The sequence below is a fragment of the Thunnus maccoyii genome, chromosome 21 (genome assembly GCF_910596095.1).
Source record: "Thunnus maccoyii chromosome 21, fThuMac1.1, whole genome shotgun sequence".
In the NCBI taxonomy this organism is placed as follows: Eukaryota; Metazoa; Chordata; class Actinopteri; order Scombriformes; family Scombridae; genus Thunnus; species Thunnus maccoyii.
Window position 1 is genome coordinate 9143856 of NC_056553.1, and position 21250 is coordinate 9165105.

The 21250-nt window shown below is 40.8% G+C and overlaps 2 protein-coding genes across 4 annotated transcripts in view; one reads left to right on the forward strand and one right to left on the reverse strand.

The window, feature by feature from the left end:
- The window catches only part of slc4a2b (solute carrier family 4 member 2b), a 45309-nt gene extending 38493 nt beyond the window's left edge, over nucleotides 1-6816 (reverse strand). For 2 of the 3 annotated variants that reach the window (XM_042399088.1, XM_042399086.1), the window contains exon 1: nucleotides 6762-6816. The gene's annotated coding sequence lies outside the window, so the exon portion shown is untranslated. Of the gene's footprint in view, nucleotides 1-6518; nucleotides 6725-6761 lie in introns of those variants that run through there. The other variant, XM_042399087.1, reaches the window with a different exon arrangement.
- A 4522-nt stretch (nucleotides 6817-11338) lies between these two features.
- Nucleotides 11339-21249, forward strand: si:ch73-173p19.1. The gene is made up of 17 exons (XM_042399674.1): nucleotides 11339-11663; nucleotides 12897-13003; nucleotides 13122-13261; nucleotides 13433-13593; nucleotides 13745-13903; nucleotides 14006-14456; nucleotides 14684-14785; nucleotides 15490-15580; nucleotides 15971-16194; nucleotides 16366-16608; nucleotides 16711-16809; nucleotides 17069-17262; nucleotides 17394-17568; nucleotides 17652-17808; nucleotides 17927-18080; nucleotides 18930-19041; nucleotides 19149-21249. Exons 1-17 carry the CDS (start codon nucleotides 11643-11645, stop codon nucleotides 19322-19324), a joined length of 2766 nt encoding a protein of 921 aa, XP_042255608.1. The 5' UTR covers nucleotides 11339-11642; the 3' UTR covers nucleotides 19325-21249.
- The last annotated feature ends 1 nt before the right edge of the window (nucleotide 21250 follows it).

The following is a 21250-nucleotide window of genomic DNA, read 5'->3' on the forward strand; positions in this document are numbered from 1 at the left end:
GGAAAAAAAAAGCTCGTCATGTCACAGAGGAATCAACACCATTACACAATTAATCCAACCTAAAGTCATAAAAGCCGCCAGATTAATTGTGTTTTGCAGCGAACAAAGAACAGTCCTGTGATCTAAACAAGTTGCTTACCCGTTACCCGCCAAATAACCAAGCGTTGCATTCCACATCAGCTTATATGAGCCTTAGGACTAAAGAAATACCCAACCCCAGGAGGAGTCTGAGTGGGTGTGTGTGTGTATATGTGTGTGTGTGTGTGTGTATGTATGTGTGAGAGAGATATAGTTGTTTGTCCCCAGAGATGTGGGCTCACTCTGGAGTCACATGCATGTCTTGCGGGGGGGTTGGGGGTGGGGGGGAAGAAACACAATCAAAGCCACAAGCAGCTAAAAATTGAAGTCCACCTCAAAGTCTGGGGCTTTCCTCAATCCCAACAGTGTGCTGATAATAGCATTATCCACTGACACAAATGCGGTCAACTATATAAAGAGGTGTGACTTCATGCGTGCAAGGACAGTTGACAACTTTTTCTTAACCGTGACTAACAGACGGTACGCTTATTTCACACCGCTTAACCTGCAGAATAGAGATTCTTTGCTTCTCTTTCTGGACGGTCTGAAAGAGTTTGGGCTAAATGTGGTAAAAATAAAGAAATTTGTACTTCATCCAAACCATCTCATGTTCATTTCAAAACATTTTCTCTACTGAGGGAAATAAAAAAAAAGGTAAAAGTAACTTATTACGAGCACTAAAACAAACAGAATAACACTCCTGCCTTCAGTTTTTCTAGCTTTTATTTGAAGTGTAAACTCGGAAATTCGCCTTCCAACTTCCTTTCCAGCTTCCATTCTTCTCTCCTCCCTCGGCTCTAGAACGAGCCTACGAGGCCTTATTCCTAGACGTTAAGGAAAAAAAAAAACACACTCGAGTGGTGCAACTGAGGACAAACTGTTTACTCTTTAAGGAGCGGTGCGTCACGTCAACAGGTAATGAGTCACAATCGTGCAGCATCATTTTAAACTTCCATAAAGACGGGAGGGGAAAATAATGAACTGATAAGGACTCACCAGAAGCCTGATCGGTGCCCTCAACCAGCCAGATCTCCTGTGTAGCCTCCTAATGCAAAGACTGACCCTGATGTAGCTGTACACCACTGACAGCTGCCCTGTGTGTGGATCTCTGTGGGGATTTGGCGGCGGTGTATGTTGATAGCTGTGCCTGTGTCGCCTCTGAGTGTTTCAGCCTGAAATAGCTCTGCGGGTCTCGAAGCTTTCAACATGCAAACTTCTCTGCCCTGCTTCCCCCTTCTCTTCACAGCCCAGTGGCCACGCTAACTTCACTGAGGGTTTGGCAGAGTCCGGCACTTCAGCATGACTGTGCTAAGTTATGTGCACACAGTCACTGGAGGACTTCCAGCCTCACACAGCTAACAGCTGCACTCGGTCAATATATGCCTCGTCTTTACCTCTGGGCTCTTTGTCCCATCACAGGCCTCTCAGCCAGTAGTGGCTGCGCTCACAGCTAAGACAGCACCTGTCTCGGGGTGCAGAGGGATTTAAGAGGCAACTGAGTCCTGGCAGCTTACATAACGCCTGAATATTGTCCTGCGCTCCAGAAAGGAAAAAGCAATCACCACTCAAGCATTAGAGGGTTAGCGTGTATCTATTGTAACGTAGGAGGCCGATAGAAACACATTTTTTCCACTGCTTGCACATAAAAAAAAAAAAAAAAAAATGTCCTCAAGAGCTGGAAAAAATGTGTGATAAAGTTCAGAGTAATAAGTCAGGACATGAAAAGTACATGTTCAAGAGGGACACAATCTTACCAACAGCTACACAAATAGTTTATGTATAGAGCTGCTACGATTAGTCGATTAATAAGTGGACAGAAAATTAATTGCCAGTTATTCTGATAATCGATTTATCGTTTCGAGTCATTTTTAAAGACAAAAAAGAAACTAAATTCTCATTCCGGCTTCTCAAATGTGAACATTTTATGGTTTATTTAGGCTTCTATGATATCAAACTAAAATATCTTCTGGTTGTAGACTGCTGGCCGTGACGAAGGAGACATCTGAGGTTGCACCTTGAACTTTGGTGAAACGGGGATCGACGTTTTATAGACCAAATGACTGACTGACGGACTGATAATCAGTGAAAATAATCAGTGGTTGCAGCCCTGCTTGCGTAACATAATGTACATAACAGGATGTCATATTTAATTATCAAAGATTACTCAACATGAAGCTGGTCACATTTGATTCATCTTTATTCCCATTTACACCTACATGAACCTGCAGTAGACTTATGTTATAGGATAGAAAAACTAAATCACATCACATCACATCAGAAGTACATTCATGTTACATTAACTAAGTTAAAATACTTTTGTTATAACTATAATTTTATATGTAGTAATTATTCAGAAGGATTTAATTATTGTTTAACTGTTTTTACATCAACTTGACAAGGAAACCTTTTTTTTTTTTTTACAGTGACTGGTCCGATCCTGTACGGCTCTAGTAGTGTTAAGGTGTGGCGCTTCTTGTCAAAAAAAGTGCATCCAGGGCTGCTCATGTTGCACCAGCTGCATGAAAGGTAAGGCCATGTTCTCACAGAACGTGCTCATTATGAAGCTTTGACCCACAGCACTTGTAATAACTGTATTTACTCTCATGAGACTCAGACTGTGACGGGAATAAAATATCCCTCGGGCTCCCAGAACCCAAACAAAAGGCCTTAAAACCTCATACAACGGTCAAATTAAACCAGCTATTTATCCATTTCCCTGAAAAAAAAAAAAGCGTAATGTGATTACGGTGGCGTGACAGACAACACAACATTAAGATCGCTGTGACTGAAGATTGAGAAAAGGCGTGAGAATTTAAACTAATACCTTCATGGGAAAGCTTGTCACAAGTCTGACAACAAGGGTGGCCAGGATGCTCCGCCATGTTTTATGTAGTTCAGACTATAATTAGATGCCCCAAAGAGACTACAAACCGCGGACAGTTTAATGGCTTTTAATGAGAAAGGACTGCAGCCCAAACTCTGCGCCGTCCAAGCTGTCCTGCCAAGGTGCTTAATGGTGATTAAATGTCACTTAGTAGGCTAGAGCAAAGCAACAGCCAGGCGAACAAACTGAATTAGAGACAATGATGTGACTCCACAGTGTTTAGTTTCGGTCAAAGTAATAATAAGATTTTCACCTAAATAAATGTCTGTTAAGTCATTATCTATTACTGAATGAGGTGATACAACGGTGACTGAGGCTATGGCCCACTGACGAAAGCATCTACATTTGCAGTATTGCGAACCGGGTGTCTGGGGTGACATTCCCGGGAAAAATCATGCGCAGTTAGTAACGTGTTTTCCCATCACCCAGCAGTGGTTGGTGCGCCAAAGAGGGGAGGCGGAGCTAATGCAACGTCACACAAGGTGACAATGTTTAGATTTTTGGGAGGTGAAGTCCAAAAACACACCTTAACGCTTATCGCCAAAGAGAACTTTAAGACTGATTTTTTTTTTTAAGGCTCGATGTGCTTACTAACAAAATATTAGGTCTCTTTATCTGCAGAGGGAGAGGTAAAACAAACATAAAGTGCTAAGAGACTGTGATTAAAAAAAAAAAAAAAAAGAGCTGATTATCTACCTCTTTTCCTTCCTTGTCTTCTGCATGACCAAGCAATTCACAACAGGAATGCGGAGACAGTGCAAACTGTTTGTGCTCTGACAGTTTTTTTCCTCTAAAGCAAAAAACATGCTGTTGTGACAAAAAAATCAGTTCACAATAAGTCTGTTTGACAGATTCCACTGAGGCGATGGAGAACAAATAAGAGCTGAGACTGTGATCACAGAGATAAGGTGGGACCTGGCTCATGTGTTCAAACGCCGCACTGGATTACACGACAAAAGGAAGCCCAACAGCTCTGGAATTTGAGAGTGCTTTCTCTTTTTTTTTTTCCTCTCCCCCCCAAACAAGGTCAGGCTCACCAAGACAAACATTTCAGATTCCGCTATCTTATGAGTCCTTGGGACGCACAGGTTTTATAAGGTAAAAAAAAAAACGTCATGGTGGTTTGTTTCATTTAGATTTAATGATGTCTAAGAAGTGATTATTTCTTTACATCTGAGTAAAATATCTCCTCATATAATCTGGAGAGCACATGGAGCTGATATATTGGTGAGTCAGCAGAAAAAGGCACATCCTTCCTACATCCTGCCACAGGCCGCGTCCTGAAATCTATTATCCGTGTGACAGATGGGACTGTGGTTCAAGCTACATTTCTCGAATTGCCTGCTACATTGACAGTAAACTCAAGATTAGATTTTTCATATTTTGGATTTAACTCAACATATCTGCATTGTTAGTTTTGTCATTTTGTACTTGTACCTGATTCTTGATTGATTTTGTATCATTCTCATATGTATCAGATTCATTGACCTTTTCCACAGAAGACATTTTGACTCGTCAGAGCAGGAAAAGAACAGGTGGAACTAATAAACACTAACGATGGCTCTTTTCCAGTACTGCAACGCATCAATCAACAGTGTTAATATTTACACCGGCAGTGTTTGACCTGGTCATGTGTGACCCCCCCCCCCCACTTAAGGAACCACTGGATTAGGCCAATATTTGTGTCTACTTTTAAATAAATCTACTAACGAGGAGTTTCTTATGTTTCTTTTTAATATCATTGTGAATTAAAAACTTTTGTTTTTGAGTGTTTGTTGGACTTTTTGAGCTGTTTTTACGTCTGAAGTTAGTTTTTGCAGCTGTTCATCATTAACTCGACATTTTATAGCCTAATGAGTAAATAAATCGTTACTTTGCCCCGACTGCCCGCACAGTCACATCATGAACGACTGTCAATCTCCACTTTTTTATCTCCAGACCTTCAGTACAGTAAACGCACATAACACCTCAAATTGAGGTCAGTGGGACAAAACCTGAGATTCTTGTTGAGAAACATGAATATCTACAAGTTAGGCTATGTCAAGATAACTCTCACGCAGCGCTGAAACAAGTCAGGGCTGCAACTAACGATTATTGTCATTATCAATTAATCTGTTGATTATTTTCTGTCTGTTTCAATCAGTAGTTTGGTCTATAAAATGTCCAAAAATGGTGAAAAATGTCAGTCACTGTTTCCCAAAGCTCGAGGTGACATCATCAAATGTCCCAAAGGTATTCAGTTTATCAGTTAATATTATCAGAGGACTAATAAACTAGAAAATATTCACATTTGAGACGCTGAAATGAGAGAATTAAGACATTTTTTTGTTAAAGAAATTACTTCAAATGTTTAATCCATTATCAAAATAGTTGGCAACTAATCATTTAATCAACTAATTGTTGCATCGTGTGACAAAATTAACGGATGACAATTTTGATTATCGATTCATCGTTTAGGTATTTTTCCCAAGAAAACATGCATAACATTGCGGTTTCAAAAATGTAGGAATTTGCTGCTTTTTCTCTGCATTATTTCATCTTCATCTAAACAACTTTGGACTTTTGACCTTTGGAGAAATAGAATAAGCAATCTGAAGTTGTCTGTTTGAGCTCTGGGAACTTGTGATGGGCATTTTCTGACATTGTAAAGACTAAACTGATTGATCCAGAGAAAAAAAATCAACAGATTAACCAATTATGTAAATACCTCTTAGCCGCTGGTATGGTGAAGTCTGCCCCTGATTTGACCCTATGTGACCACAGAAACCACAGACATGCAGTGAGGTTTCCGCAACAGTGAGCAATGAATGAACGGCCGACTGAATGAATGAATGAATGAAAGGCTACTGTAGAAACATGGCAGGCTCCTTGGCAGAGGACCTGCTCCCTATGTAGACATAAAGGGCTCATTCTAAGGTAACGAAAACACAACAATTCTCATTTTCAGGTGACTACACACAAATTAAAACATACTTATGAATATTATATTAAATTTATGCCAAGTCTGTTCTGCTAGATGCCACTAAATTCTACACACTGCACCGTTAAGTGCTTATCCTTTTGCAAAGATATTATAGTAACATAATTCAACAGTTTTCATAGCCAAACATTAATTAATAATAAATCTGTTGCTGTTTGGGGCCCTTTTAGTTGGGAGGGGGGGAGCCTGATGTGACCCTACGTGACCACAGAAACAAGACATGCTGTGCGGTTTCTTGCACCAATGAGCAATGAATGAATGAATGAATGAATGTATGACTAAGCTGACCACACCCCCAGTCTCCACATTGGCCTTGAATGTGTCGTTTCAAAGCCTGAAGATAAAAACGACACACCGAGTCATGATGTCAACTCTTCATCATGACCATCACATTTTCACACAGTGGCTAATTGCTGTCAGGAGGAGTAACCGTTAGCTTAAAGTCTCCCTCCCTGACATCACCGTTAAATTCCCTCCAGTCTGAGAGGAGGATTAAAACCACAAAAAAACTCAGAGTCTGAACATATTTCCAGGACTTTTTCTTTTTTTTTTTTTTTCTCCTTCCCCTCTTGTTACCTCTGTTAACAAGCTGAGGAACAAAGCGAAGTCATCCGGACACTTTGATGCATGTGTGGCAGGCAGTCACTGTCAGAGCCGCGTCTCCTCACAGGAAAACAAGTCAACAGCCCAAACCCGTCCGGCCTTCAAAATAACACCGCTTCAAAGCGAGAAAACGCGTTTTCATAAAGCGAAACCACTGTGAGGCTTACAATTACACACAGATTAGAGCTTATTTATTCGCCGGTGCCTGGTACTCACCTCAAACTCTCTCGCTGAATGACTTGCTCAACCGGCGACAAGTCGCCAAAAATAAGAGTTACTCTCACTTCCGGTGAATGAGTCAAATTAAAACCATTTGTGACGCGCGAAGGCGACTTAAAGGACCAGTGTGTAGGATTTAGTGGCGTCTAGCAGTGAGGTTTAACAAAACGAAAAACATTAAAGGCCCTCTTTAGAGCCAGTGTTTAGTTTGTCCGTTATGGGATACTGTAGAAACATGGTGGTGCAGCATGGTCCATATGTCGATATAAAGGGCTCAAATTAACGCTAAAATAACGAAAACACAATGATTCTTAATTTCAGGTGATTATATACTAATTAGAACATACTTGTGAATATTATATTCAGTTTCTGCTCCGCTAGATGCCACTAAATTCTACACACTGCACCTTTAATGCTTTTACTGGAGTGAAAACCAGGGGCCAACTGCCTTGAACCCCCAACTAAAAGGGCCCCAAACAGCCATAGATTTATCATGATGTTAATAACTTACAAAAGGCCCCCAAACACTTAATGAGCCCTTATAATGAGCCCCTTATATCTACATGGGGTCTATCTGTGGACTTGCAGTATCTACACGACACACCCACTTTTCTACATGACACCCCCCCTCCCCAGCCCTTAACCTTAACCATCTCACTGCCCATGTCTAAACCTAACCAAGTGGGTATGTCATGTAGATACTGCAAGTCCGCAGATACACCTACTTGAGAGCGGGTCCTCTTCCACTAAGCCTGCCGTGTTTCTACAGTAGCCCAGAGCAGACAAACCAAACATTGGCTCTAAAGAAGGCCTTTTGCATTTTTCATGAGTTTCTCTGCCACCGTAGGATCTCCTATATGCTTGTAAGGGGAGGTGAAGGGAGGGGTATTCAGTTGGTTGCAACCTGCAGCCTCACTAGATGCCACTAAATCTTACACACTGCACCTGAAATAACCGTTTTTAATTGTATTTAAATGTCTTTTTATAATGTGTTTCTTTTACATTTTGTCTTGATGCTTTTGTGTTTTATGTAATGCCATGTTGTTGAAAAGTGCTGAACAAATAAACCTGCCTTACACAAACATTGTTTTCTGTCACAAAGCATTTTATACTTTTATTTTGAAGGTATTATAATGGAGCTCCGGTACAGCTCTGGTAATTTCCGGCAGCTTGTCGTCGATTTCCACCAGACAGAAGTTACTGCACATGCGCAAATGATGATATTCATATTTCTGATGAAGGCCTGAGGGTAGGCGTCGTTCCGTTATGATGCCCATGATGACCTCCACGATGAATGGAAAAAAATTATTGGATATCAATGAAACATCTTGATTTCACTTTTCAGATTGTCGCTCTGTATCAGCAAATATCTGCTCAAAACATGATTCAGCATAAAACTGAAACATAAACTGAAGACTAGATGTCAGAAATGTAACTCCAGGAAGAGACACATCACTGTGCTGAGAGGCCTGACGTCGTGTCATATCATGATGTCATCATCATCATCATCATCATGAAAGTTTAGTTTCAAGTCAAAGTTTAGAAAGTTTAGTCAAAGATGCTCATAAATATCTTAAATATAAGGACCAAATGATTATTTAGCATAGATAAAGTTAATCAATGAGCTTGTTTTTGTTTGTTTGTTTGCTTGTTTGCTTTATTTATTTATCTATCTTTTTTGTGTATGTGTGTAGATATTTACAGATGTGTATGTATATGTATGTGTGTATATGTATATGCACTATTATACTACTTTACTACTGACATACTACCTTTTCTTTCTTTTTATTTTACTTTATTATTAATAGTATAATTGTTATCATTATCATTTGACTATAAAATATATCAATATTGTAAGAATGCTATAAATATGAACACCATCATATGTAAGCAAATGTAAATCTATGTAAAATGCCCTCTTACAATTAAGTAGGCCTATTTTAAAAAAAAATCATCATGAAAGTTTAATCACAGTTGGGCCTTTAAAAAACACAAACTAATATTTTTATTCCTGCTTGTTTATGACGATTACCCATCAGCAAGGCTGGATTACCCACCAGGTAGGGGGTCCAAGACCTGCAGGGGCCCCAAAAGAACCTGCATACTCCAATAAACCACAATGTCCATTAGCATAAAAGCCTTATTTAATATTCCTAAATTGATATATTTAATCAGATTACCACCCAGCTAATTTTGGACCAGGTTGTATTGTAGCCTTGAAAAACTGTACAAATCACACAGAGAGTGGGAGGAATGAAAGGGTTAATAGGGACCCAGCACCAGCAGATCATTTATGCCCTGGGGCCCCCTGACAGATTAATCCATCATCACAGATCATGTTCTGTACACCTGCACACACCTGATTACCGTATTTAGCATTAATACTTTAAAGTTGAACAATTTAAATCATTTTTAATGATCTGAAACACTGTAAATGTTTGACCCTGTTTGGATTAATATGACACAGACAAAATAATGAGTTAATGTGACCCAGAGAGTCGTTCAAGACCAGGAGTTGTTTTGACCCAGTTTTAGTTATTTTTTATTTTACTGTTGGGTTATTTACCCAACTTAAGCTTTATAATCTACTCTACTCTGTTTAAACTTACACGTCACAGTTTTTTATTGACTTTTTTTGTCTTATGAATGTCATAAACACATCGTTTTGTACATGAAACAATACATTTGTGACAGTTTTTAGCTAAAGCTTGTTGTGTGTAACACTGGGTCAAAATAACACATTGCTGCTGCTGCTGTATTAGTGCTATAATGACACAAACTAGGTAGAATTTTAACTCAGTGATTTTTAATGAGTTTATTTATATAATTGTATATCTATCTGATGTGTCTAATTGAATTTAAATATATGAATGAAGAAGGAAGGAACACTATAGGAAACATTTTACAGGGATGATCCCAAAATAATGCTGGTCTGTTGGGATATGCTTTTAATCAGGGAAGTCATGTGGTTTATTTAACTGTTTATTGCAGATAGTTCTTCTTTTATAGATGTGTAGCTATCATACTGTGTTCAGTGGTAGTTTAATAAGGACATTATCACACTTAAAGACATTTTTTATATCTTTTGGCACCTCTTACTACTCATGTATGTACTTGTTTGCAGAGGTATTGCAACTATTTTCTACATTTTAGTGACCATTTGGACTGACTTTTTAAAAGTCAGCTGGAGTCATTCAAGTAGAATCTTTTTTTATTTTGTTAAAGGTTTGTATCTTTCTTCAGTTGCTTATCACCTACTTATAAAGTTACACATGATGTCAGATGTCTGGGCCAATAAATTTTTTAAACTGCAGATTTGACAATAATATGCAGCTGCATGAGGCAAAGCATCACATCAGTATGGACAGAGTCAGAGTGTCCTCTACTGGTGGCTCAGTGCAACTGAAGCCTGGAGTTACACCTGTTAAAGTCTCCTTCCACTCAAAAATGTGTTTTACTTCTTGTTCCTACAGTTGGATGTTTGAGTTTCACTGCGCAGAATGATGTATGTGCAGAGTTTGAGTTTGGAAAAAATAATAATAGACACAAATTATTAGTCAAAATAGAGTAATTTTATGTCTTCAAACACGTCTGGAGGAGATCTTTAAGTTAAAGGCAATAATTAACATACCTAATGGTTATTTATTTATTGCTCAGTCTACTTACTTTGTGCTGCTTTCAACCTGGTATTTAATGTTTGGATAATCTGTCTCTCTGAGTCACGTGTTTGTAAAGATTTACTCATAGCTTTGACTCCTCTTAGTTTAGTCTGTCAGGCAGCATTTACTGACGATGACTCAAGGATTCAAGGATTCAAGGACCTTTAATGTCATCTCACTACAGTTACATATATTCTCTGTTTCAAATGCTGCCTATGAAGAAATAAAATGGTGAAAAAGTAGCATAAATGCAACAGGTATTAAAGCTTTAGAAGAATTTAAAATCAAGGTTTAAAAAATGTTTTTAAAAATAAATAAAGAATAGAGAATATACACATAACAATTACTGGGTTAAACCCAGTAACTGGTTTTACCCAGTTTGTGTCAATATAGCACCAATACAACATTGGGTTAATTGCAGTAGCAATGTGTTATTTTGAGCCAGTGTTACACACAACAAGCTTTAGCGAAAAAGAGCAGAGTAGATTATAAAGCTTTAATTTGGGTAAATAACCCCACAGTAAAATCAAAAATAACACTAAAACTGGGTCAAAACAACACCTGGTCTTGAGTGGCTTTCTGGGTCACATTAACTCACTATTGTGTCGGTGCTATATTGATCCAAACAGTGTAAAAATTTAATCCAGTGATTTTTTTTAGTGCGCAACTAGCTTTTCTGAAAAAAAGTACATATGTTTCACCCGAAATAGAGTAAAAAAGCAGGACATTATTCAACTTTAAAGTAACAATATGCCAAAATGTTGTCAAGAATGTGCTATCCATCTATCTATCTATCTATCTATCTATCTATCTATCTATCTATCTATCTATCTATCTATCTATCTATCTACTTTGTTGATTTAGTGCGATCAGGATCTAAACATCCAATAGTTTAGTCATTGATAATGGCTGATGAGAAGATGTTACATGTTAGATACGATGTTACGCGATTAAGGTTATTGTCTTTGGCGGTTGGAGGTCAGATCTGTCAATCAGTGTGATTGATACTGGATTTGCTGCGTGCAGCTGCTTCAGTGCAGGAAATCTCGGGGCTGCTCGGCGTTGATTGGCTGCTTTCTTGTTGTTGTCCTGTCACTCCTCCAGACTCACAGTCCTGCTAGCATCGCAGGCTGCACAGCAAAACCCTAACCAGGAAGTCCACAAAGTTACTAATTAATATCATTTTGATTTTTTGTGCAGTAAACGTTGAAACAAAGGCATGACCTCTACCGCCTCTCCGGTAAGCCACCCGATATATTTGACTTTTTAAAGGATAATAGCCAGTTAGCTGCGTTAGCTTTAGCATTGCTAACGGTCCCCGTCGTGCTAACGTTGTTTGTTGACAGCACTCAGTGTCGGACAGACACTAACAACGTTTATCCAGCGTTAGCTTTACGTTAGCTTGTTATCTGTTGTCGAGTTTAATATCGCTTTAATATCCTCTGTTAAATCAATACATGCGATACATTAATACATCAGAGGCTAACAGACTGCTTACAACTTTATTAACCAACAGTAACTAACTAAGAATTGGAGAGTTAATTGAATCAGCCACTCACTGGAGGACAAACAAAGACAGATAAACTGTCTGTGCTATATAATCTAGTTAAAACCAGTCGCTACGGCTTATGTGCATAGAGTTAAAGTTTAAGACAATACGTAAATATTCACACCAGTCCCTATGTGGTAACTCCCTTCCTAAGTCTTTGACACAACAATTGTAGGAATTTTTCTCTTTAATTTTAATGATTCTAGCACACTTGCTCTAATTAAAGCAGAGCGAACTCAAAAATAAATTCTAGTAACACATTAATAGCAAATTAAGAGGTAAAATTATATATTTACATAAATATATATATGGTTGGGGCCACCCCTGTAGCTGTAAAAGACAATACTGATATTTGCAAAGTATTTTTTTCTAGTAGTGTGTCAGTTAATGCAACTGGGGCTTAAAATGGTGAAAAATCAGGGCCCAAGGTGACATCCTCAAATCAACAGTCCGCAACCCAAAGATATTCAGTTTACTATCTTAGAAGAAAAAATACACATTTGTAAAGTTGCAATCAGAGAATTTCGACTTTTTTTTCAAAATGACTCCAAATGATTCAGTTATAAAAAATAGTTGACAATTAATTTAATAGTTGAACAACTATTCAGTTAATCGACCAATAATTGCAGCTTTACAACAGTACAAACAAAGCAATAATAAAACTAGAGTAGAGATCTTAAATGAAGTTTAAAGAATCATGAACAATAACTCTCATTTGGTCCACCAAAAAGAAAGCTTGCTCAGTTTTTTTAAATGTATTTGAGTGTTATTGGTCATGATGACAACATGAGCCAGACAGACTGCAGCCATTGTTTGTGCAATCACTGATAAGGGGGAAAATTGGCAGTTGTAAAGCCTTGTTTACAAGCCTTTTGTATGCGTTGGATAGCTGTTCAGTGGTCTGTGTTTGATGCTGTGTTGCAGACTATTGGGGAGTTATTCCTCACCCTCAGTGAGATGGGTTTCACAGAGGAGCAGATCCAGGCAGCTATGCAGGCAGGGCATTTTTCTGTGGCGGATGCAGCTGAGTGGTGAGTTGTCCCAGCACTTATTCCACTTATCCCAGCACTCTGAAACAAGTGGAAATTGCCATTCATTAAATTATCTAATAAACATGTACTTTTGTGTCCCTCTCTCATACAATGATAGGCTCTTACAGGGTCAGCATCCACGGCACAGGTTGGTCAAACAGTCATCACAGCCAGCAGAAACAGCATTTTCTGCTTTCAACCCTCCCAAAGAATCAGCAAGCATGTCTGAGTCACAGACATCTCCCACTGACAGCAGAGGTATGGCACCAAGCAGCAATATATCCATCACTGTAGTATTGTGTAGATACGTCTGTGTAATCGTATCTGTGCCGTTTTCAATAAAGCCTAAAGGAATGGATAGTTAAGGATGCAAAATGAGCTATCGTTCTTTGTGGTTGTGTCTCATTCGATTGTTTCTGACTTTAACAGGGAGTGCTTCATTAGTGCTGAGACCATCACAGTCATGCAACCTGACCCCAGAGCCACAACCGGTTGAGTCCCGCATCAAACAGGACAAAAGTGACTTTGAAGAGCAACAGAGACAACGTGTTGCTCAGGAGGCCAGAGCAGAGAAAAGACAAAAGAAACAGGTTAGCGTTATTGAAAAGAAGGACTTCACGTACTGACCAGCAGCATCGGTGCCAACTCAGCCGCACTGGCAACATGTTTATCACACAGAGAGGGAAATCTTTTAAGCTAAGTAGAAGAGAACATCTTATCTTGTGTTTGTTGGTCTGCCAGGAGCGCGAGTTGGTGTTAAAGCGGATAGCTGAGGATCGGAGGAGCTTGCAGGAGAAGAGCCAGACTAATGCCGCCGCAGAGACGTCTCCCCCCAGTAGTCAAGGCCAGAAGCTTGGTGGAAAAGTTCAGACTAATGTGGATAACAACTGCATCCTCATGGTGAGGCTAAGAAGAACCTAAAAATTACTGCAGACTGTTTATTTATTATTACTGTACTGACTCACAGGTGTTTAAACTTCATGTTTTTCTGTCTCGCTACAGATTCGGCTGCCGTCTGGGGAGTCCATGCGTGAGCGCTTTCCAGCCGACGCCCCTCTTCGCAGCGTCGTGGAGCATATCACCGGACGTCACCCCTCCCTACCCACCTTTTCACTCCTCCAGGGATTCCCACGGAAACGCTTCGGGGAAGCAGAGCTCGCTTGTTCGCTGCGTTCCCTCGGCCTCACGCCCAACGCCGCACTGTGTATTCAGACCACTCCTCCAGAGACACCCCAGGATCCACCCAGTCCAGCAGAGCCACCGTCAGCGGGACAGAACGAGCAGGCTCCGTGCGTCGTGCTTCCTCAGCCACATATCCCTGTCCAGGAGGGGGCGGAGGGGCTAGACCCTGTTTTACCCCCTCCACTACCCAACCAGCTGTGGGAAGAGGCAGTGAATTATGCAGGGATCCCTGGAGTTGGTCCTTCTCTGTCTGGGCCTTCTCACTTCTGGGGTAAATATTAAATACTGTGTGAAATACGCCTTGCATGTAAAAAAAAGTCTCATTATTTATTGTTGTTATTATCATAAATGTTTCCTCACTAAAGATTGTTTATGTGCAGTGGTTTTAGTAGCCTATAAGAATGATTTATAGGCTCAGTTGTTTCAACAAAGCACAAAGTTGAACGTTATTTAAATAGCTTTATAGTCACGGATGACATTCCTGGGGCTGTTCAACAGGGCGAGGCCAGAGATTGGTTCCTGGAAATCACGAGGAGGCTGCTGGCATCGAAGTTGACGAGGAACAAGAAGGAGAGGGGGAACCACCTAATTTGCTAAACGGTACTGCTCCCTGTGTCTGGGATTGGCACGGACGCTTCATCCCTCCCTTTCCATTCATTTTGCATTCTTTCCCCATCTCTCCTCCCCGCTTAACCTCCTCCTGGCAACATGTGTCTCTACTGTGGAACTTTTTGTTCTCTCATGTCAGAAACAGATGATCCTGGCTTCTCACTCTCAGCTGTAGCTTTCATTCAGTTTCCATACTGTATATTGCATAAGTTTCCCAGTCTACAAAACATTGGACAGACTGCCCTACTAATGTGTGTCATATGTAAGAAAGATTAGGATTAGGAAACATGTAGGTGAATGCCCCTTTCTGTCAAGCATACAGTACACAGGGTCAAAACTGCTGAGCCCCACCAGTGGGAACTGTTCTCCCTAAGTGCTTACAGCTAGCCAACCAGCCAGCCAATCATATTCAGTCTCTCAGAGCATGTGGTTTTGATGTAGTATCCTGAATGTGTGTCAGGTCAGAGTGTGCTATGAGCTCAGTCCCAGTTTAAGCTAGTTACAGGAGAATCAAAGATCCAACACACACACACAAGATGTTGATCAGAGGTGTGCGATTTATATACAGTAACATTGCAAAGCTTATGTGTTTTTTAACTGTAAAGAAATCGTAACAGGTTTTGATATTAGCTTGGTGAGATTAGCATGTCCTTATTGATTGCAATTGTTGCGTGTGTGTTTTTTTTTTTTTGCAGGAATGCCGAGGCTGCCTTTTTTCCCGGAGAACAGGATTCGTGGAGGATTTGAGCCCAGGCACCACTGGCCAGAGCAAGGCAATCGACTTAGGTTAGTGTCTAGACAGAATTCCACTTAAAGCTTAATGTCATGCTTCTGCATTTAATGTGATTCCACTCTACATGTATTACAGTGCTATAACTCTCTAAATAGGTTTTTTAAAATGTGCTTTGCTACTGGTTGTGAATCATTCTTAAGGGACTTTTAACACTGCTTACATTAACACTAATTTGTCAGTTTAATGTAGCTTAGTTGCACATGAAGAATCTCTTCAGTTAGACTGGAGGTAGGAAAAATAATGCTGTATGCTAATAGTCAGAATTTTGCTAGCAGTTTAAAATGCTGTGTAGATTGCTGTTTTCACATAATCTGACCAGATATTTTACATGTACATTAAATTATAGTATATATGTTAAAGACAGTTGTGTCTATGTGTCTTAGGGAGGCACCAGTGGAGGACCCAGCAGAGCCTGAGGATGCAGGAGTTCGGATGGCGCCCGGAGCTGCAGGTCTGGCTGCAGTGGAGCGTCTTCAAAGAGCTGCACAGCAAGAAGACCCCCGTGCCTCCCAGGGACAGCCATCACCCCCTAAAAGACCCTTCAGAGCACCCAGTGTGCCCTCCCTATGTGCCTTGGCCACCCGCGCCACTGTCCACCTCATGACTGGTGAGAGACTGTATAAAATACTCAGTGTACTGAACCCCTTTTATTATACCAAACTGATTTGTTTATACGTGAGCGTCCAGGAAAAAGTGTAAAGCTCAGCTGATTTTCTAGAAAATGTGTGTCCATGCTTTGTTTACTCATTGTGTTCATTCTGTGCCATTTGTCCCTCAGCTCCCAGTATGCAGTACAGCAGCAGTCTGGCGTGTCTGACCCCGGAGCTGGCAGAGCTTCTGCTCAACCACATGTCCCGCGAGAGACTCCTACGTCCACGCACTCTGGAGCTCTTCTTTGGCTGCCCATTGCAGAAGTTTGTCCTAAACTGCTACCCGTACTCCACCAATGAGCTCCTGCGGCAGTTACGGGCCTTCCCAGCACTGAAGCATCTAAGTCTGGTCAACTCGCCTCTTATCACTGGTATAAAATTTTAACCTAGGATTGATTCAGGTGGATGAAGCGTCAGTTTTTCTGTGTAAATCTTGGTAAAATGTCGGGTTAAAATCTGTGTTTTTTGTCCAGACTCAGGCCTGTCAATCCTGTCCAGCCTGGTCAAACTCCAGTACCTCAACCTGGCCTCCTGTAGCAAACTGACCGACTCCTGTCTGCAGCATATCACAGGTTGGGCTTTATACACACTCAAGCAGCCTCGTTAACAAGGCTCTGACTGTTACTAGAAGGGGATAATAAATATAATAGATTATGTAACACCACTCTACGTGCAACTACAAGCGTGTGCAAGAGCGCCAGATCCCAGCATAAGCTGCTCTGTGTTAAGCATTTGTAGTTAAGAGTTGATTTTTTTTTTTTTTTTGGGTTCTGCCTTTATGAATAATTTTGCCTGGTATCAACATATTTTCTTTCTCGTTGTGTCTTCAAGGTTTAAAGAGCCTGTGTTTCCTGTCCCTGGACCAGACCAAAGTGACTGATACTGGGATGGTGCTATATCTCCAATCAGCTCCATCCTGCCTCTTTCAGCTCAGCCTGAACCAGACGGCAGTGACTGAAGCCACGCTGGTAGTGCTGCCCACATGTGTGCCACAGCTGCGACTGCTCAGCATCAAGCAGACTAAGGTACTTCAGCGTTCACACGCACATCTGACGTTCGAATTGTGCCTTCATGTTTGTCTTAGCATTAGCTCACAGAACAGCCGCTTCAAAAAAGTTTATTATTTTACTCACATTTTCACATCTTGTTTTGCCAGGTTAAGGATGTGTCAGCTTTGGCAGAGCTCTCCAGCCTGCAGACTCTCAACCTGGATGGGACAGGTGTGACAGAGGGCTCTCTAGAGCACATCGCCACCCACCCTGCCCTGTCTTCCCTCAGTTTGGCAGGTATCCCTGTAGAGGATGGCAACCACGTCCTCCAGATCATCTCAGGTTTGTAACTGGGAAGGAACGTTCATAAATGAGTCCAAGCTGTGTTGAATACAATTTTTAGCAAGATTTTTCCTTCCTTCCAGGTCTAAAGTTGACTCAGCTGACTCTCCCTGGACGCCACTCTGTGACAGACAGCGGACTCGCATTCCTCTCTAGACTGTCTCTGCTCTCAGAGCTGGACCTGACAGACTACACACAGGTCACAGACCAGGGAGTCAGCCAGCTCTCCGCCATGACCAGGTCATTCCCACACTTTATAATTAGTATGCTGCACTCTACAATACCCTACTTCCTTACATAATACAGCAGGCTGTCATAACAGGAATATTGACAGGAGTCCTGTGTGTACTTTGTGTAGGTTGAAGAAACTGTCACTTAGCAACACTCAGGTGACAGACGCAGGGCTTCCTTCTCTGCGTGGCCTGCAGGAGCTGCAGGAGCTGTGTTTGGACCGAACAGCAGTCACCAGCCGCGGAGTGGCAGAACTAATCACCTGTCTGCCGCACCTCCAGGTGATTTTTATTGGTGACATCTGCGAATATGTCCATCTGTCAGTTGCCTAGCACCAATTTAGATTTAGAAATGGTGGAGAAAACATTATAAGTGAGTAATAAGTAGTATAAGTACCTGTGTTATGACATCTCTGGGTTAATTTACTGTATATTGCATTTAACACTTTTTATGTAACCCTTTTGATACCAATTATCCTGCATATTTAAGTTTCAGGATTTCACACCGTAAGCCTGGATAACCCTTCATTTAAAAACACATGCATAGTTGCTGGGTTTACACTCAGAAGCACAAATCAAACGCTGCTACAGCTCAGAGCTCATTAATTCAGGGTCCTAACCCTCTCTTAAAAATAATAGTGTACAAATTTTACTAAGCGACGGTTAAATGTGGGTTCAGAAAGGTAAATGGACTGCACTTATCCAAAGCACTTTACGAATCTGCCTCTCATTCACACACTAACGGCAGTAAGCGACCGTGCGTGCTCAGCACCGGTTTATCCATCGGGAGTAAGTGGAGTCTTCATCAAGGACATGGGGACAGGAAGTGGGGAAAGGGGGGTGACTTTTTGTGTCAAGGGAGTATTTTTCCAGCCTTCATGGAGGTTAGGGGCCAGGGTTGATCAGAGTCGGATGTAAGCTCGCTGACAGATTTAGTTTGTCTTTTAATGGCATTAATACAACCACTGGCTTTCTCAACCAGAGGTCAGTTTCAATTATGTCTTCTCAATGACAGTAACTGTAACCGCTGAGCCACCCTGATACAATATGATCCTCTTTTCTTTACTCAGCAACTCACTCTGCTCATTTTGTATGCGTTTTGCTAATGCATGTTTTCTTTCTGTTTTCTAGGTGTTGGGGTTAGCCAGCACTCAGGTGGGAGACACAGTAGTGAGGAGAGGTCTGATCCGCTGCAATCAGCTGGTTAAGCTTAATCTCAGCCGCACACGGATCACAGACCACGGTAAGGTCACACGCTCGCTTTGTTCATCCGACCTTACCGCAACAGTGATGTAATCCTTGTTTTACTCGACTGAACAACTTCAATGTATTTTCATACTTTTTCCTCAGGTCTGAAGTTCCTGAAACACATGCCTCTGGCTCAGGTGAACCTGGACGGCACCGGCGTGAGCCTGATAGGTATCGCGAGCCTCCTCACTTTCACCAACATCAGCAGCATTCGGGCCAGCAACACTCGCACCATTTCCCCCGACGAAGTGTCAGATGAGGAGTGGGAAGCCCAGTGAGCGTTAAAATCCCTCCGGGTTGGTCCACACGTACCCCCGAGCACGGCTCCGACTGCTGCTGTCCCCCTCGTAGCCTCTAAAAACACGCTGCCATCAGGACAGCCTGAACCGAAACAAACACTCCTTACTTGCACTGTTTCAACTACAGCTCGTGCCACTAATCTGTCAATCATGCACGCTAACAAGTTGAAATTTAAACGGGGAGCCTTGTGTTTTTTAAAACTAGGCCATCTAACGTTTACAGCTACAGAATCAATCAGTATTTAATAGCATACGCTGCAGCCCTCTGTCTCTGGGAAACTCCACCTAACAAACATTGTAGCTTTAAAGCTTCATGTGCAGCCTTATAGGTCGGAGATACATGTGTTTCCTCTGGTTTGGCACTTGTGGAACCAGCAAGCAGGAGACATACTTTATGTTGGAAGTGTAACATATATAACACAGCATGTATTTTCAGACTGTAACAACTAACAGCCTGATATATTTAGACATTAAATGCAAACCTAAATTGTCAAATTCAACCACCAAATGCGGTTGAAGGAAGGCTTTTGGAAGATGTGAAGGCAGATAATGTCTTCCAGTCATGTTTTGAACACCTATTGTTAAAACTAACATTGAATCTTAAGCTGTAAACATGTCATATGTTGGATTTACCTGAAGAATTTAATTGCCAACTAGGATTGAGTTCACATCAACCTCCTGATGTTTATTAGAATTAGATCCTGTGCTTTTTTTGTGTGTGTGTGTGTGTGTGTGTGTGTGTGTGTGAGAGAGCTCCAGTTTATGGTGCTATTAATAATTGCAGCGCTTTTTCTCAGGCACCGTGCCTGATTTTAGGCATAGAACAGTTTTAAATTCATATAATACATCATACACATTTCCTCCTGGACAACATTTCAGGCTCACATATCTTCTCTTGCTTTAATCCTTTTAATTGTACAGTGTTTGTAGATGCTGCAAACACCACTGCAGATTATGTCCAAAAATGACTAAACAAATCTTTATTATCTGTTTGATACCGTAGACACGAGAGAGAGAAAGAGAAAGAGAGATGTCAGCTGTTGGTTTATTATTGGCTTTAAATCCACAAAAATGAAGAGAATGCCCATGTTGCTAAAAATATTTGCTCGGTTTCTGGTTTTAACAAAATCCTTCTCACGTTTTATGTTATGACATGTTTTTTTGGTTATCACTACATACCAAATAAGTCTGTTTTAAAACACCCTGCTGGATGTCTACATCAGGCTACAGTCTCTTTAGACATTGACTGGACCTTTTTCCTCAAAGTGATATTTTATCTAGAAAAGTTTGTTATAACAGAATAATTTAGCATGTAGTAATAAGAAAAATATATAATTAAAAATGGAGGATTTTTTTTTTTTCTTTCTAACGGTGGTGGCGGTACTTCTGGGTGATGTTAACACCATTCCAGTGTGACATGAACACAGCTTTACTGAGAGCTTTAGAAAAAAGGTGATAGCCTGAAGAATTTATAGGATTTAATAACATAAGTGATGGCCTGTATGGATCTTAGTTTACAGCAAAACCACACTGCAATAGTCAACTAAAGAGTTTTTTTCCTTTTTAACTGCATCCTGGAGATGCATTGGCCTCAGTTGGCTGTCATTATCTTCTATCTTTGGTCACGCCAAGAAATTTCAGTATTCTTTTGGACAGCCCAGTTATTTTCAGTTCCCTGGAGGACTGGGTGAGGAGCGAACACCACGCAGCGGCTGTCGTACCAGGTCGGATCTATACAGCCGTGGGACTCACAAGCCACAATCCAAAGCAACTACTTCTAATCACTTGTCCTCTTGTTTACAGAGATGTACAATAGTTTATTTTCCCTAAAAGCTTTTGATTTTTGGATACAAGCACTGTTTAAGTTTAAAAAAAATAAAATAATAAAGTCTTCTCAATTTAAAT

Coding starts and splice junctions, on each gene's coding strand:
- si:ch73-173p19.1 (XM_042399674.1), top strand. CDS start 11,643: ATGACCTCTACCGCCTCTCCG. Junction 13,904..14,005: donor ATAACAACTGCATCCTCATG/GTGAGGCTAAGA, acceptor GTCTCGCTACAG/ATTCGGCTGCCGTCTGGGGA. Junction 17,809..17,926: donor CAGCTCTCCGCCATGACCAG/GTCATTCCCACA, acceptor TACTTTGTGTAG/GTTGAAGAAACTGTCACTTA.